The sequence below is a fragment of the Sceloporus occidentalis genome, unplaced genomic scaffold (genome assembly GCF_023333645.1).
Source record: "Sceloporus occidentalis isolate IW3139 unplaced genomic scaffold, rSceOcc1.0.p SCAF_26, whole genome shotgun sequence".
NCBI classification, from domain to species: domain Eukaryota; kingdom Metazoa; phylum Chordata; class Lepidosauria; order Squamata; family Phrynosomatidae; genus Sceloporus; species Sceloporus occidentalis.
This window is the reverse complement of record NW_028317006.1, coordinates 3,075,241-3,088,795: the sequence shown is the minus strand read 5'-3', so window position 1 is coordinate 3,088,795 and position 13,555 is coordinate 3,075,241. Positions and strand designations below refer to the sequence as shown.

General features: G+C 40.8%; 1 protein-coding gene across 1 annotated transcript in view; it reads left to right on the top strand.

The window, feature by feature from the left end:
* LOC149300018 (A-kinase anchor protein 13-like) overlaps nucleotides 1-13,555 on the top strand; it is a 93,932-nt gene that overhangs the window by 29,153 nt on the left and 51,224 nt on the right. The window contains exon 7 of the mRNA XM_089485506.1: nucleotides 1,496-1,572. Coding sequence (XP_089341632.1) covers nucleotides 1,496-1,572 — 77 coding nt within the window. The remainder of the gene's footprint in view (nucleotides 1-1,495; nucleotides 1,573-13,555) is intronic.

Here is a 13,555-nt window from a genome sequence, read left to right as displayed (position 1 = left end):
TTCTTTTTTCTTCATAGCACCAGACAATGGAATCTTTTGCATTGTAAAGCGAAGTCATTGTATGGACGCATTCCACAAACTTCACGTGCCTCCTGGCATTTGGAGATCTTCTGCCAACATTCATCGGGCAAATACAAGTCACAGCAAAACTATGTGTTAATTGAACAGGTTACAAGACAAGTTTGATGAAAAGCTCGGTTAAAATAAGACTTGTTGGTTGCTGCGGGGAGAGGCGGTTCCTTTGGACAGATTACAATTTAGTTCTACACTCTTGATGGCACAAAACCTTCTACCAAAGATCTTCTGATCCCAAACTGGCTTCCACAGGTGTCTTTGAATTGTGCAACCTATAAAAGCTATATATATATATATATATATCTCTTTATGGCTGCCAGAAGCATATCCATGATTTACCGGTATATGAAAAGTACATAATCATTGATGCAATTGTGTTAATGCTCTAGAGTTATATTTCCATAGCATATGAGAATGAGTTCTGTTTGGCGTCCTATATTGCAGAGGTTAAAAAATATATACAGAAAGGTGAGCGCAATTCCTGGGTTAAGTGCATAAAACAGAGCAAGAATTCAGCGGATATCCAGGGAACACCATTCAATAAACACCTGTGCAAGGCATAAATATTGCAGATTCCGTCACATACTATATGGCCATATATTGCGTAGCCCCCCTCTATGTCAAAGTACCCCATGTTTGACGGGTCCTATCTAATCTTTCATGGCTATATTGCTTACCAATAGGCTTTAAATTCCATAGACGGTTGATTGGATTAAAATGCAGTTCCGCTGATTTAGTTCTTTACACAATATAGCCATGAAACCTAAGAGAGGAGTCGCCTCACTTGTGGTTCTTTGATGTAATGTTTTGTATGTTGCAGAGGTAGCCCTTCATCTTCCATCTCAGAGATGTGGGAACAGCACAACTTCCTTAAATGTAGCCTTTCAAACGTGTCTTGACTACAAAATCCTCAGCAGGCCTCTAACAAAGGATTGTGGGTGGTTTGCAGTAGTACAGGCCTGTGATTTGGTGAGCAGTACAAGTAGAGCCACTTGGGAGAGAAATAGTATAATTGCTGTGTTCTGCTTTCTAGTTAGGGGCGATGGCTTAGTTATGACTAAACTTTTTTGACCACTTTAACACACATCACCACCTAACTTTGTGATTCAATTAGTTGTTCTCCCACCATTGCTAGACAATAAGTGATCTCAGTCCCTTTGTATTGGATTACTTAGTATGAATAATATGCAGCCCCGTTTCCTCTTAAAAGATTTTATAGCACTTTAGGATTCTTTTACATTTCCGTGTACGTTAAAGATGCAAGTGGTGATTTCCAACCCCACTTTCATTCTCACCCGGTTTTATTGCCGGCAATTAAGTGATTTCTAGATATGGTGGGGAAGATGCCGCAGATATCACAGAGCTTGCACCCATCCCTTTGTATAATTCACCAATCTAACATTTCGTCTTTGTGTCTTAGCAGAAAATCAGGCCGGAAAGACCGAGGACGACGTGGACTTTGTAAAACAGCTGTGGACGTTGTCTGAGACTCAGGCGGTAAGTGATCGCTTCGTAACGTTCAGCAAGGGGGTTTGATATGAAACAAAAATGTGTTATGTCTGGTTTTATATGGAGCAGAGATGCTGAACCTCAGTCATTTAGACCGTCTTCCATTTGACTATATTTATGTGAAGTTCTGGGAAGCTTTGGCATCCTGGTGAGACTTAAGTATGTATATATGTGTGTGTATGTGTATGTATATATGTGTGTGTGTGTGTGTGTATGTGTATATATATATATATATATATATATATATATATATATATATATATATATATATAATATACTTATCTTGGGATTAATCCCAATTGTATCCCGATCGCTACCTTCATTGTGTGTCTTCCTAGTTTTGTAGTAGTTGGTCACTATTACGTTTTTTTAGTGCAGTACCTGAATTATTGATTAAATATTATTATTATCGATCAGGATGCCATAGGTTTCACAGGTTTCAGGCGATAAACTAGCTTGTTGAGGTAAAATGAGTTCCATTAAGGCAAAGGTACATGAACAATTCCCGTTGTCGCCTTTGCTGTAGCGAGTACCCGGCTCGCCGCCGGCGAGTTAGTTTAAATATCCTGCTTTAAGTCAAGCAGCACTCATTAATAGCCAAATGTTACGTATTTGCATCTGGGGGTCGATATGTCCAGCAGCGCCATGGTGAGCACGGTCGTCACTCATCTAAATATAGCTTGTATTTTTTCTGTTTCTAAATAGTTTATGTAAAGTACATATTTTAGTTCCTTCAGCGTAATTGTGCCCCAAAACATTTTTTTTGTGTATGTGTTTTTATTTTATTATTATCTACCGTCAAACTTTCGGCACACTGGTTCATAACATTGGTGCTTCTTTTTACGTGTTTTTTTGTTTAAAGGGCTGTTAGGGGTTAACTTGTATTATATGTAGTCAAAGTTTCTTTTCTGATAAGCTCCATGCAGACTATCAGATTGAGCTGGAACAGAAAGTCCCCTTATTTTAGTAATCAAAGGTATCTTTAGTGACTAATACAAGGGTGTTCGCTTATGTCGAGAGCTCTGTGGCAACAACATCAAAACACTTGCGTCCTGAGAGAACCGCTTCCCGCTCTTTTACATCGCCACAAAGTACATTCTTAGGGATCAAATGTAAGCGTTACTCTAAATTCTAAATAAGCACCCGTTCAATAACATTTAGGTTCTTTCATCTTTCCCCTGCTTTTAAGTTATTTTTATTTTTTTTTTGTTCCCGGGCATGGAGAGTGGAAAGTGTTCTATAAGAGTTTGGGTAAAGTTTCCTGTTGCTATGATTTACAGCAAAACAAAATGGCTTGCAGGCCATAAAAATAGAGCAGAATCTGCAGTAAAGTGGTGCAGTGCCTCTGCCATCCTAAGAATAACACCTGGTTGCCGGCCGCAAGCTGCCGTTAATTGCCATTTTCGCAAATGCTTTCCTTCCTTTTCTGTTCTGGGTAGGTGTTCTCTTTAACCCTTCGCTGCTAGACGGATGTACGATGCTTGGCTATACCTGAGAACTCTGCAGTTCAGCTCCCTACCATGTTGTTACCCTCACAGCTTTAAGTCATTAAATCCTGCTCATAATATGTGCTTTTCTCGTTTCTAAATGTTTTTTTAAAATTTAAGTTGAGTTCAGTCCAATGCCAGCACACCAGTTCATGCCCTGGGGTGGTCTTCATTAAAATGGCGCAATGCCACCATTTACATCCAACTCTTAATCCTCCTAAACCTTTCACGCATTCACTCATTCTGGGAATCCAGCTGCCGTAGACTACAACTCCTATCCTGCTGATGAGATTTATCATATCGCCTGGATGTGCACACCTTAAATAATACACGAAAATGTGTGTATGTATATATATATATATGAAAGTAAAACAAAATACTCAAACATGAAAACAAAATTAATTGTACCAACGTTTCAACCGTGCAGGGTCTTCATCAGGGAAATGTAACCCAAAGCAGGCTGCCCTAGGTGCGCATGATGCCAGATATTTTCTATGCAAAGCCATTGAAAATGTCCGGCATATTTAACAACATACCGGTGTTTTGTGACTTTATGACCTATGTGATTTGCTCCTCGGTGTGAATCCGGTTTGTCACAGGCACAGCATTGAAGGAATTACTGGAACCCCTCGTTGCTTGCATCTTTCTCCAAAACTTTCTCTGACCTTCATTAAGTGATTAGACTTTTTTGGCTGCCATATGTGTGAATGCTGTGTCAGCCAAAACTGCTAGGAAAAGCAGTATTTGAAGGATAAAGAGGCCAAATCCCAAGAAAAACCAACTGCTAGTCTTATGCCCATCCCTACACATCCCTCCAACGCTTGGTCATTGATGACGCTGTAATGCCGTCAGTGCGTTCTGCTGGCATTTAAAGCTGCATGGCGGGGCTGTGTGCTCCTCGCGGGGCTGTGTGCTCCTCGCGGGGCTGTGTGCTCCTCGCAGGGCTGTGGGCCCTTTCATGCCATTACCGTGTATACTCAAATGTTCTATGTCTGTGTTGGACTGTATATCATTCAGAACCCTTGACTGATATAATGGTCTACAGGGGGATTTCTGGTGCACATAACATTCTGGGGCCAGTGCTACAACTTGCAGGGCCAAGAATCAGATGTGTGGATATGTTTTTTTTTTTCTTTTTAATATGCACAATAATTCTGTAAATACAAAGGATTAAAATTATCGTTTTTATTGTTTATGGAATCAAATACGTACAATATGGATATTGTATCATTTCTATTTATAGTGTAAGAATAGTTCGTATATTGAGGGCAGTCTCTGTTCTTTTTTTCTCTGCAACGCAAATAACCATGATGTACATAGCAGATGGGGCAGTAATCTGAGGATGGCTGGTACAGGGGACACGCTGGCCCTAGGTCAAGTCATGGTCTTTTTCGTAGCCCTTGTGGGCCTAGAGAGATCTGCCTCGTTTTGTGGCCGAGGGGCTGAAGCCAAGTAGAATACACCAATATACAGTTCTTCATCGCATGTGGGGTTGTTTGTCATTGTAACTGTATTATAACCATGTTCTTACATCCATGCATGTGGTTTTTGCCTTCGCTTCCATCCTGTTGGAAACCATCACTTGGTAAGCCCCCTGAATCGCTCGCACATTCCTGCATTTAACATTTGTCTGTGTTCGTATGTTGCTTGGGAAAGATCCACCGGCTTCTCCTCCCAGTTCATTATTGAAGATACTTTTTTGCGACGTGTCCTGGGGTAGAAAAACTCCAGAATAGCCTCACATGCCCCGTCATTTCAATGGGTAAATGGCTTCACATTTCAGTTTAGCTCTCTGTCATCATTTCGTTTCCTCATTTCTCTCGGTTCTTCTTTCGTTGTTCTGCATCAGTAAAGCCCAGAGGAGTGCGGGAGCCGTAGCCGGGCAAGTTCTGATAAGTAATGGTGACACAAACTATCCCATGAACGCGGTGAGCAGACGTCCCCACACATCCTGCCTTTGTGTCTGTTTATTATATTTGAAGGTGATGTCACGTTCTCTTGGCATGATCCCTCTAAGAGTTATTAATGTACACAAAAAAGCCCTCGATAATGCACTTGCAAGAATTGTTTATTTTCAGCTTAAAAGATTAACAATATAACATTTTTTCTGCCGTTGGTTCTGAACTCGGTATGTTATGATGGAGCGAGCCTAGTACTGATGCAGGGACTAGATGGACGCTCATCTCCTGTGCCGTCCTTCTCAGCCGATCACTTGTGATCCTTAAGCATAAGTACATCCTCGCACATATATACACGCTCTCACTCTGGGGTTCGAAACGGACTTCTAGTGTGTTTATTCCTATTATGGATGCTTGTTTGACGTGTATGTGAGTATATTATAAACCTCAAGTGGCAGCGAAGTGTCCTGACCTATAATCTACATAAAGCGACTGCGCTGTGTGCTTTCATTTCCATGTGGACTGCCCAGAATCGATGGGATTTTACACGTGGGTGATTGCGAGGGCAATCATGTGATGCTGTATGTGCTTACACGTAATGACCGTTAAACTTTAATGGTTTTGTTTATTGCGAGCCTTTTCTCAGAAACACCAGTCATGTTCACTATTCTCACCTGGAACTTCTACATCATGTCAGGCTTCATCTTGTAAACGGGGAACCTTGATATGATATGTCGCTTACAAAAGTATGAGATTAGTGAACGTGACAGATGTTACTGACAAACTGCATTAAATGAAACTAGGGCCGGCAATGAGTCCCCATCAGAACTATTAAAGGTAGATTGTGACCGTGTCTGTGCATTTGCAGCACCCTCCGGAATACATCTAGCCCCGCGTGATTCCGCTTGGTCAAACCCGCACGTAAACCCACTACAGCATCTTCCTGGAATATTCTTGTTCACCTTTTGGGGTGGATCAAGGCTTTCGGAGATTATCATGGCGTCGGTATTATTTCAGTTATAGAGTGCCTGCTTTAATAATAGTGGAGAATAACAAATTAACAATAACGTTAAAGCACATAATAGCCGAAGGGGAAGACCCCACCGACGACATTTTTTTTTATTTCTTTTTATTATTATTTTTTTTAATTTAACATATATTTGCACCAGTACTTATATTCGGTTTTCACTCCCCATTAACACTAATGGTCAAGAAATGAAGATACCCTCCCATTTTGGCGACTTATGTTTGTATCCTGTATTTGTTGTATATGTGTATATACTATACATGTTAAATTATAGGAGGGAGCTGATATTTCAGCCTGACGGGTTCACTCAAGCAAGCGGCACGCGGGAGCATGTACATACTTACCTGCCATGCGATACACTTGTAAGGAATTCTCCGGCTTAAAGACCTTTTAGTCTATTTTGTATTGGCAGAGAAATATTTCTGTTTTCATTAATTGAAGACCTATTTTTCTTGTTTGGGGGCTATTTGTCTTCCCTTATCTGTGTTATCTTTCATATTTATTAACTGAATGTCCGGCTATGTGAGTGAGAAAGGGTCTGAGCTGTCAGCATGAATTAAGTTACACAAACACAGGCGTCTCTGATCCTCGGCCACAATGTACCCTTACGGTACGTAATGATTGTGTCCTATTATTATTATTATTATTAATAATATATTTTATTTATATAGTGCCAACAATTTGCACAAAGCTTTTCAATTTATTGTTTAAAAAAAATATCGCATTAAGACGTAGAGTGCCCCATATTACTATATTTTTCCAACATGTACAAGTAAGGCGTACTGTCTGGAGTATATGGTTTTTATTTTTTTTCTCTCTCTCCAAACATTTCTTTGGTTTCCTCTGTAGCAGTAGAAAGTTCATGTGCCGTGACTACCAGAATAATTATAATATGATTAGCTGTCAGAAATGTACGTAAAGGAACAGTTATTCTGATTTGAAGGTTGAGCCGGGGATTTCTTTTTTTCTTCGATGCTCTGTATAGTATTGCCGTCGGTAATGAGGAGCTTCACACTTGTACGCCATATTAAACACTAAAGGTCTATGGTTTGTTGGCATACGCAGGATGTCCTGTGGTTAAGCAAAATATCATTCTCCTTGCATATAGTAACGTACGTTTGCCTAGACAAAAACCTGTTTTTATCCCTTCTTGTTCCAATAAACTTCCTTTATCTACAGACTTGGCGGCTGCCTCTGGTGTCAGTTGTGTGATATTTTGGGTGACTTTCCCTGCACAATCACCACACTGAGCTGATTCTTTATGGGGTTTTTTAATTATTTTTGTGTGTTTTGCACTGGGATCCTGTCTGTATCTGGGCTCATTCAGGCAGCCCCTTAACTTATAATCATGGCGGTCCACGCAATCACAGAGGGTGTAATCTGAAATCATGACGGCATGGAACGCCACAATGGATTCATGGGAAGATGTGCCAGAAAATGCCTGGCTATGCCTTTGGTGGACATAGATGTGATGTTACACCCCTTAAATAAATTCTAAAGCATTAAAATATAGTAGGAACGCAGGTGCTTTACGCTGGATTATGTATTTCTTTTACGTTACACAGCTGTTTCTTGTAAATTGTGTTTCCAACACCCTTTAACCCCTTGGCTGCTAAGCAATTTCCCACCCTGGTGCTAAACTGGTTTTCGGCATTTTGGTGCATCTCACATTTAAACGCGTTTAGAAGTACATTTCTTGGGAATAAACTATACAAACCATGTATTGTTTTTTTTCAGCACACCCAGCAGATTCCAAATATACAATTTTTATATGTATATGTCTCATTAGGTTTGCAAAATAAAGCCAAAAATTGGAAAAAAGTGTAATCTTTCACTTCCGACTCAATAAAAACTAGTTTGTAATGTTATTTTTCTAAACTCTAATATCAAAAGCTGTGTTGCTAAATATTTGTAGTAGGTAACCGGTCTAAAATAAACAGAAATTGAGAACAGTAGACTGTGTTTTTCTAATATTTTATAGCTAAAAGTTAAATTTATTAGACTATCACAAAAGACATCTTTACATTTAATGCATGGCTGGCGTCAATTAACCAGCTCTAGCTGCCCGGGATGTTAAAATATGCCAACAAAACTATATATTTTTAGAAACTACACCCCCAGCTTCAGCAAATGAGATCTTAGTTGTATTTGTATCACAAATCTGACGTGCACAACAAATAAGTGAATATCACACTTATAAAAATAAATAAAAATTTAAATTAAAAGCGACAAGTTCATTTATGTCTTGCGCACTCCAGTCTTGTGCTACGAATACATGCAGCCCCTCATTTGATGCGCCAAAGGGTGTTGTTTCTGAAAATATATACTTTATGTACCATAATTTAACTTTCCAGTTGTCTAGAGCTGTCTAAATGCAGGCATCACCCCTAAATGTTTTAAGACAATTTAACAAGATTCTCCAATCTGCCATATCTGAAGTTAAAGTGGTCTAGACATCTGGGAAGTTAAATTAGGGTACATAAAGTACATATTTCAAGAAACTACACCCCTTGGAGCTTCAAATGAGGGGTTACATGTATTTCTAGGACAAAAGTTGAGTGCACAAATAATGATGGAATATGTCGCTTTGGCTAGAAAATGTTTTTTCTAACCATAGCGACATGTTCATTTGTGTCTTGCGCACTCCAGGTTTGTACTAGAAACACATGCAGCCCCTCATTTGATGCGCCAAGGAGTGTAGTTTTTGCAAATGTGTACTTTTTGTGCCATAATTTAACTTCTAACGTGAGCAGTAATGCCACGTCAAGGCTTCAACCCTAATTACTGACCATTCACACGCCTTTCATATCTCCATTCACTCGCAGAAGCACACGCCATTCTTTCCCCTTACAATCCCAAAGAAATGATGGTAAAGGGAGGAAAAAAAATTACTTTTACAGCAAAAATAAGTTTTCCAGTAAAAATGCAAGGCGCTGAGATGGTTATTCACGTACCGCACAGGCTAAATGGCTGATTTTAATATTATTTGCAGTTCATCGGGATTTAAAAAATTGCCTTCCTCTACCATTGGCTAAAATTTTGTATTGGCCATTTTTAAAAAGGGAATGTGACTTTTTCATAGCTATATGATCACTGTGGTAACATTGGCTACCACAGTGATCATTTAGCTAGAATACTTAAACTTTTTTTTCTTTTTAAAGTTAAACTAGTTTATGTTTAGATAATTTAATTTGGGGGTCTCTAGGCAATTTTGATCTTTATTTATCTGCCTTTAGAGACCCCCAAATTTTTGTTTTACTTTTTTTGTACATTTTTATTTTTTAACTTAATATTTTTTATTCGTTTATCACAAGCATTATACCGTTGGAAAGGTGAGGCGATTACCTTTCCAACGGTATATGTTGGGGTCTGTAGCTGCTTAGATGCCTGAGATACAGGCATCTAAGCAGCATGCCCCCATACTGCTTTAACTGACAATTGTCAGTTATTAATAAAGTTGCGCGGTGACGTCATTGCGTCATTACCGGCTGGATCGGGTGGTCCCAGTGATGCCCTTAAATATGAGGGGCAGATCGCCGGGGTAGGTGGTGATGGGGGTCCACAGACCTCCATCAAGGTAGGGTAGTGCTAGCGACGGCATGGTGCCGTCGTTGGCACCTGACTGGGACTGCTAGCGACGGCACCATGCCGTCGTTAGCAGTCAAGGGGGTTAATGTGTAATATTTACTTTGTAATTTAACAATATACTCTGCGCGCTAAATAAAGATTGGTTTTAATCACTTTGTATGTGACCTTTTGGCATCAAAGGGTTAATTAGTACAAGTGACTAGTATGCTTTATGTATTTGGTTGCCAAAAGGAGAGGGTAATTACCCATTGAATTTCACTTAGGTAAAGGGGGATCATATTTCAAAAGAAGCAAAGGTCAAAGGCCTGAAGCTAAATGAGTGACAGGCTCCAGGGACATGAGAAGTAGAAGGAATAATGACCTAATGGAATAGGCTCCCAGATGAAGTATGTGCTCCTCAAACCACTTCTCAGTGCACCACTAAATACCCACCATTCTTGAAGGAGCTTGTATTTCCCCAGAGGGGACCTTCTTCAGGACCTTAAATAACCCAGGCTTCCAAGCAGCAGGTTTCAGGTTGACCCTTGACTCGAGTATAGATAAGAAGATGCTGCTAGTTGGCTTTAGATTATAATAGTAAATCCTCAGATGATCTTTGGGGCTGGGGTTTCTAAATGTATTTCCTTGGGCTTGAGTGCTGGTCATTTCTCAGTGAGTTGGGATTGCGCGAAGCCACAATGCATCCAAATTCTTGAAGTTAATTCCTTGTATTGGGTCAACATAGAAAAAGATGCCAAAAGTCACACAGGTTTTTCAAGACCTTAGAGATCTCTTTCCAGATGGAATGGCCATCTTGTTCTCGGCTAATAAGACTATATCCTTTTTCCCCTTAACTTTTTTGGGTTTAGGTATCCAAAATCGGTATCACCACGTGGGTCAACTTTGTGAATAAAGCTTACAAAGGCCTATTTTGCAACAATTTTGAGGCCCTGAGTGATGGTACATTCTATAATTGGCTGATATATCTAGAAGAAAGCTGTAATGGATAAAAGGGGGTAAGGAGTTAATTCTACCCTTGCAGTAGTTTGCATACGTCTTTTTCAGCTGGATCGATAGACTTTTGCATTGTGTGTTAAAACATCTGGAAGTCATTGAAATTCTGGAAACAAATACGTTGCGTCAGCAAATAATTATAATTTCCCTTTTTTTCCCCCAACCAACCTCCAGAAAGAAAATAGCAATAGTTTGGGGCTTAAGTTCTAGTGATTGAAAACTGCAGGCTGATGTTTGATGGCCGGTGGGACTTGCTAAGGGCAGCCAGAGAGAGAATCACATGAGGCTACCGTCAAATTAGTCCGAGAATGAATTATGACCTGCTTTTCTGACGCATCAGTTATAGTCACAAAGGGATTTAAAGCTCATGGCTATTAATGCTTGATGGGGTGGAATTAGCGCTTCTTATGGTTTTCCTATTCTGTAGCACAACCTTTTACTTCAAGGACTAGGCTCTGAAGAGCTTGTGATCGCTTGTAAACAGGAAGACTTAAAGGCCCCGATCGTTGTTACTACATTCACAGGCTACGGTCCCAAATGGATTAATGAAATAAACTAACAGTGATGGCCGTTTCCTTTTCCATTCTAGAAGCACGCTTGGCACCTAAAGGGTTTAGGTGCTTCCTGGCAATAGGCTGATCATTTCGGGAGACGCTGCACAATACCTGACCTCCCATCAGGCTCCTCGGCACGTCCCTTGGCTGAATCTATTAGTGAACCTCACGGTTATGTCAGGCTGCGTTTAATTGATACCTTGTGCTGAGTTTTGCCTGCGCCAACGTATTTTTATCAATAGACACTCAACTGTTTTTTATCTACAGCTCCGATGATACTCTGATAAAGTTGAGCGAGCAGCACCGGGGCTGTAGTTTCACAGTTGGAGGGTCTCCTGTTTCAAGCTGTCGATATGGCTGCCAACTGCTGCGGAGAAAGATGCCAAAGGCATGAGCTAATCCTTTGTGGCAGCAGTAATGTGTCTTAGAACCAACAGGTGTACGTAGAGCTGCACATACTACAGTACAATGTACATTCATTCCAGGCTTAATGACCCAAAGAGCTTACATTCTAAATGTGTATAAGAAAAAGCCATTCTGGTACAGAGAGCTAGAAGTAGAGCAATCTGGGCAAACATTTCATTGTTTTCACACTTATCGTAGCAGCAGAATTACTTTATATACAGAACTTGGTTTCCAGTCTTATTCACCCAGCCGGACGCTCTGACTAATGAAAATCTAAGGAGCGATGGACTTCATTAGCATTGCTGTGAAGAATCGGCTCGGCGTCTGTGCAGGGAAAGTCACCCAAAGTGTCACACGACTGCCAGCAATTGCAGTTTTTTGCCAATGCTAACCTACGTTACTGAATACTGCACCATATATTATGGTCGAGAAGAACCCCCCCCCCCATAACAAATCCTGTTAATCTGGGGCCCTAATGAGTGAGAAGAGATCTCAGATCCATTTGTTGTCGGTGACCTTCTGTCATCACCGTTGCCCACCCGTGTCTGCCGCCTCTATTAGCCGTGTCAACGATCACTAGTCGCCGGCAGGAAAGTTAAGCGGCAGCAGTTGGGAGGTATTTATAGACGTGTGTGAGCACACGAGTAGACACACAAAAGGATACTTTGTGGATGTATTTTTGACCTTGCTAGTGTAAGCAGAAATCGGATTATTGTGTAATGTTTTGCGGTGTACAGCAATGATTACAGTTACATATCATCGGAGGACATCAGGCATGCACATCCTTAGTGCTGGAAGAGGCAGTACCGGATTCATATTGAGAGAGATCACCAAACAAAATAACGCCGTCTGGCTGGGGGGCGCAAGATTGATTCATCGATTTCCTGACCACAGCGTTCATCACACCAAGCTTCAGAAAGCTGCCTGTAACCATGGCCTCACCCACCATGCTAGGAGTTGTAGCATTAATGAGGTTTTTTAATGCCATAGACTTATGGATGCTGTCAATGCCTTAATAGAGAAGGGAAAGATTGCAGCAATTATTAAGTCTTTAACTACATGTTTGTAACATGGAATCCTTTAAAACAGTTGTCTTGTACGTCATTAGGTCCCAGGGCTAGTGTGTGTGAGTGAATGTATATAGTATAATAATATGTGTCACCCCCTCCGGCCCCCAGTCTTCTGCTTCCATCTCCAGTGCAGACAATGCACTGTACAGTTAAAAGCTCTATGGAAAGGTTTGCCTCCCATGAGGGGGATGTGGAGTGTGTGATGCTAGGAGGTGGGGGAGGGGAGGGTGGAACAGTCGGAACACAGGAAACCATGTGGCAGGGTAACTTCATGGGCCCCAGCTGATGTGAATGAGTGCATTGACAGAAGCAAATTAGTCAGCCTCGTAGAGTCCTGTCACGAAAACGACAGAGAGGAAAACAAAATCTGCTCCCTCTTTAACTGACCCTATCCTAAGCTACATATTTTCGCAGCTTCTTCTTTTGTCTTCCGAGAAAATGTGCCGGTTTCCTCTTTCATACGCATGAATCATATTTTCTGGTCCATACAGGGAGTATCTTGGCTCTGAGGAACCTCCTTTTACTCCTGTAGCTTTTGTTTTGTTTGTTTTTTTATTCTCAAGGGTGATGCTGGCGAACATTTTTTTTATTGTTTTAAGAGCTTCGAAGGGCAAACAACCTTGTAGATGGTGAGAAGCAGAACCTCCGACAGTGTGCAGCGATTCCCCCCCCTCACACCCTCTACCATTGACTGGGTTGGTGATGGCACTTGAAGTCCTGACTCATATTCCCACAGAGTGGAAAAGGCAAATAGTGACGTCCAGAACAGGAGTGGCTTTTCCCTCCTCTGAGTTTTGATTGGAAAATAAACATATTCGGAACAAAAAAAAAATCTATTCAGCACCGACTACGGTGAAGAGACTTTTTGCAGCTGTTTCAGATTTCGCCTCAAAAACAGATTCTGTGCTTCTTTGAGCAGACGTGAGAAGAAAGCCGGGCTGGATTTTAT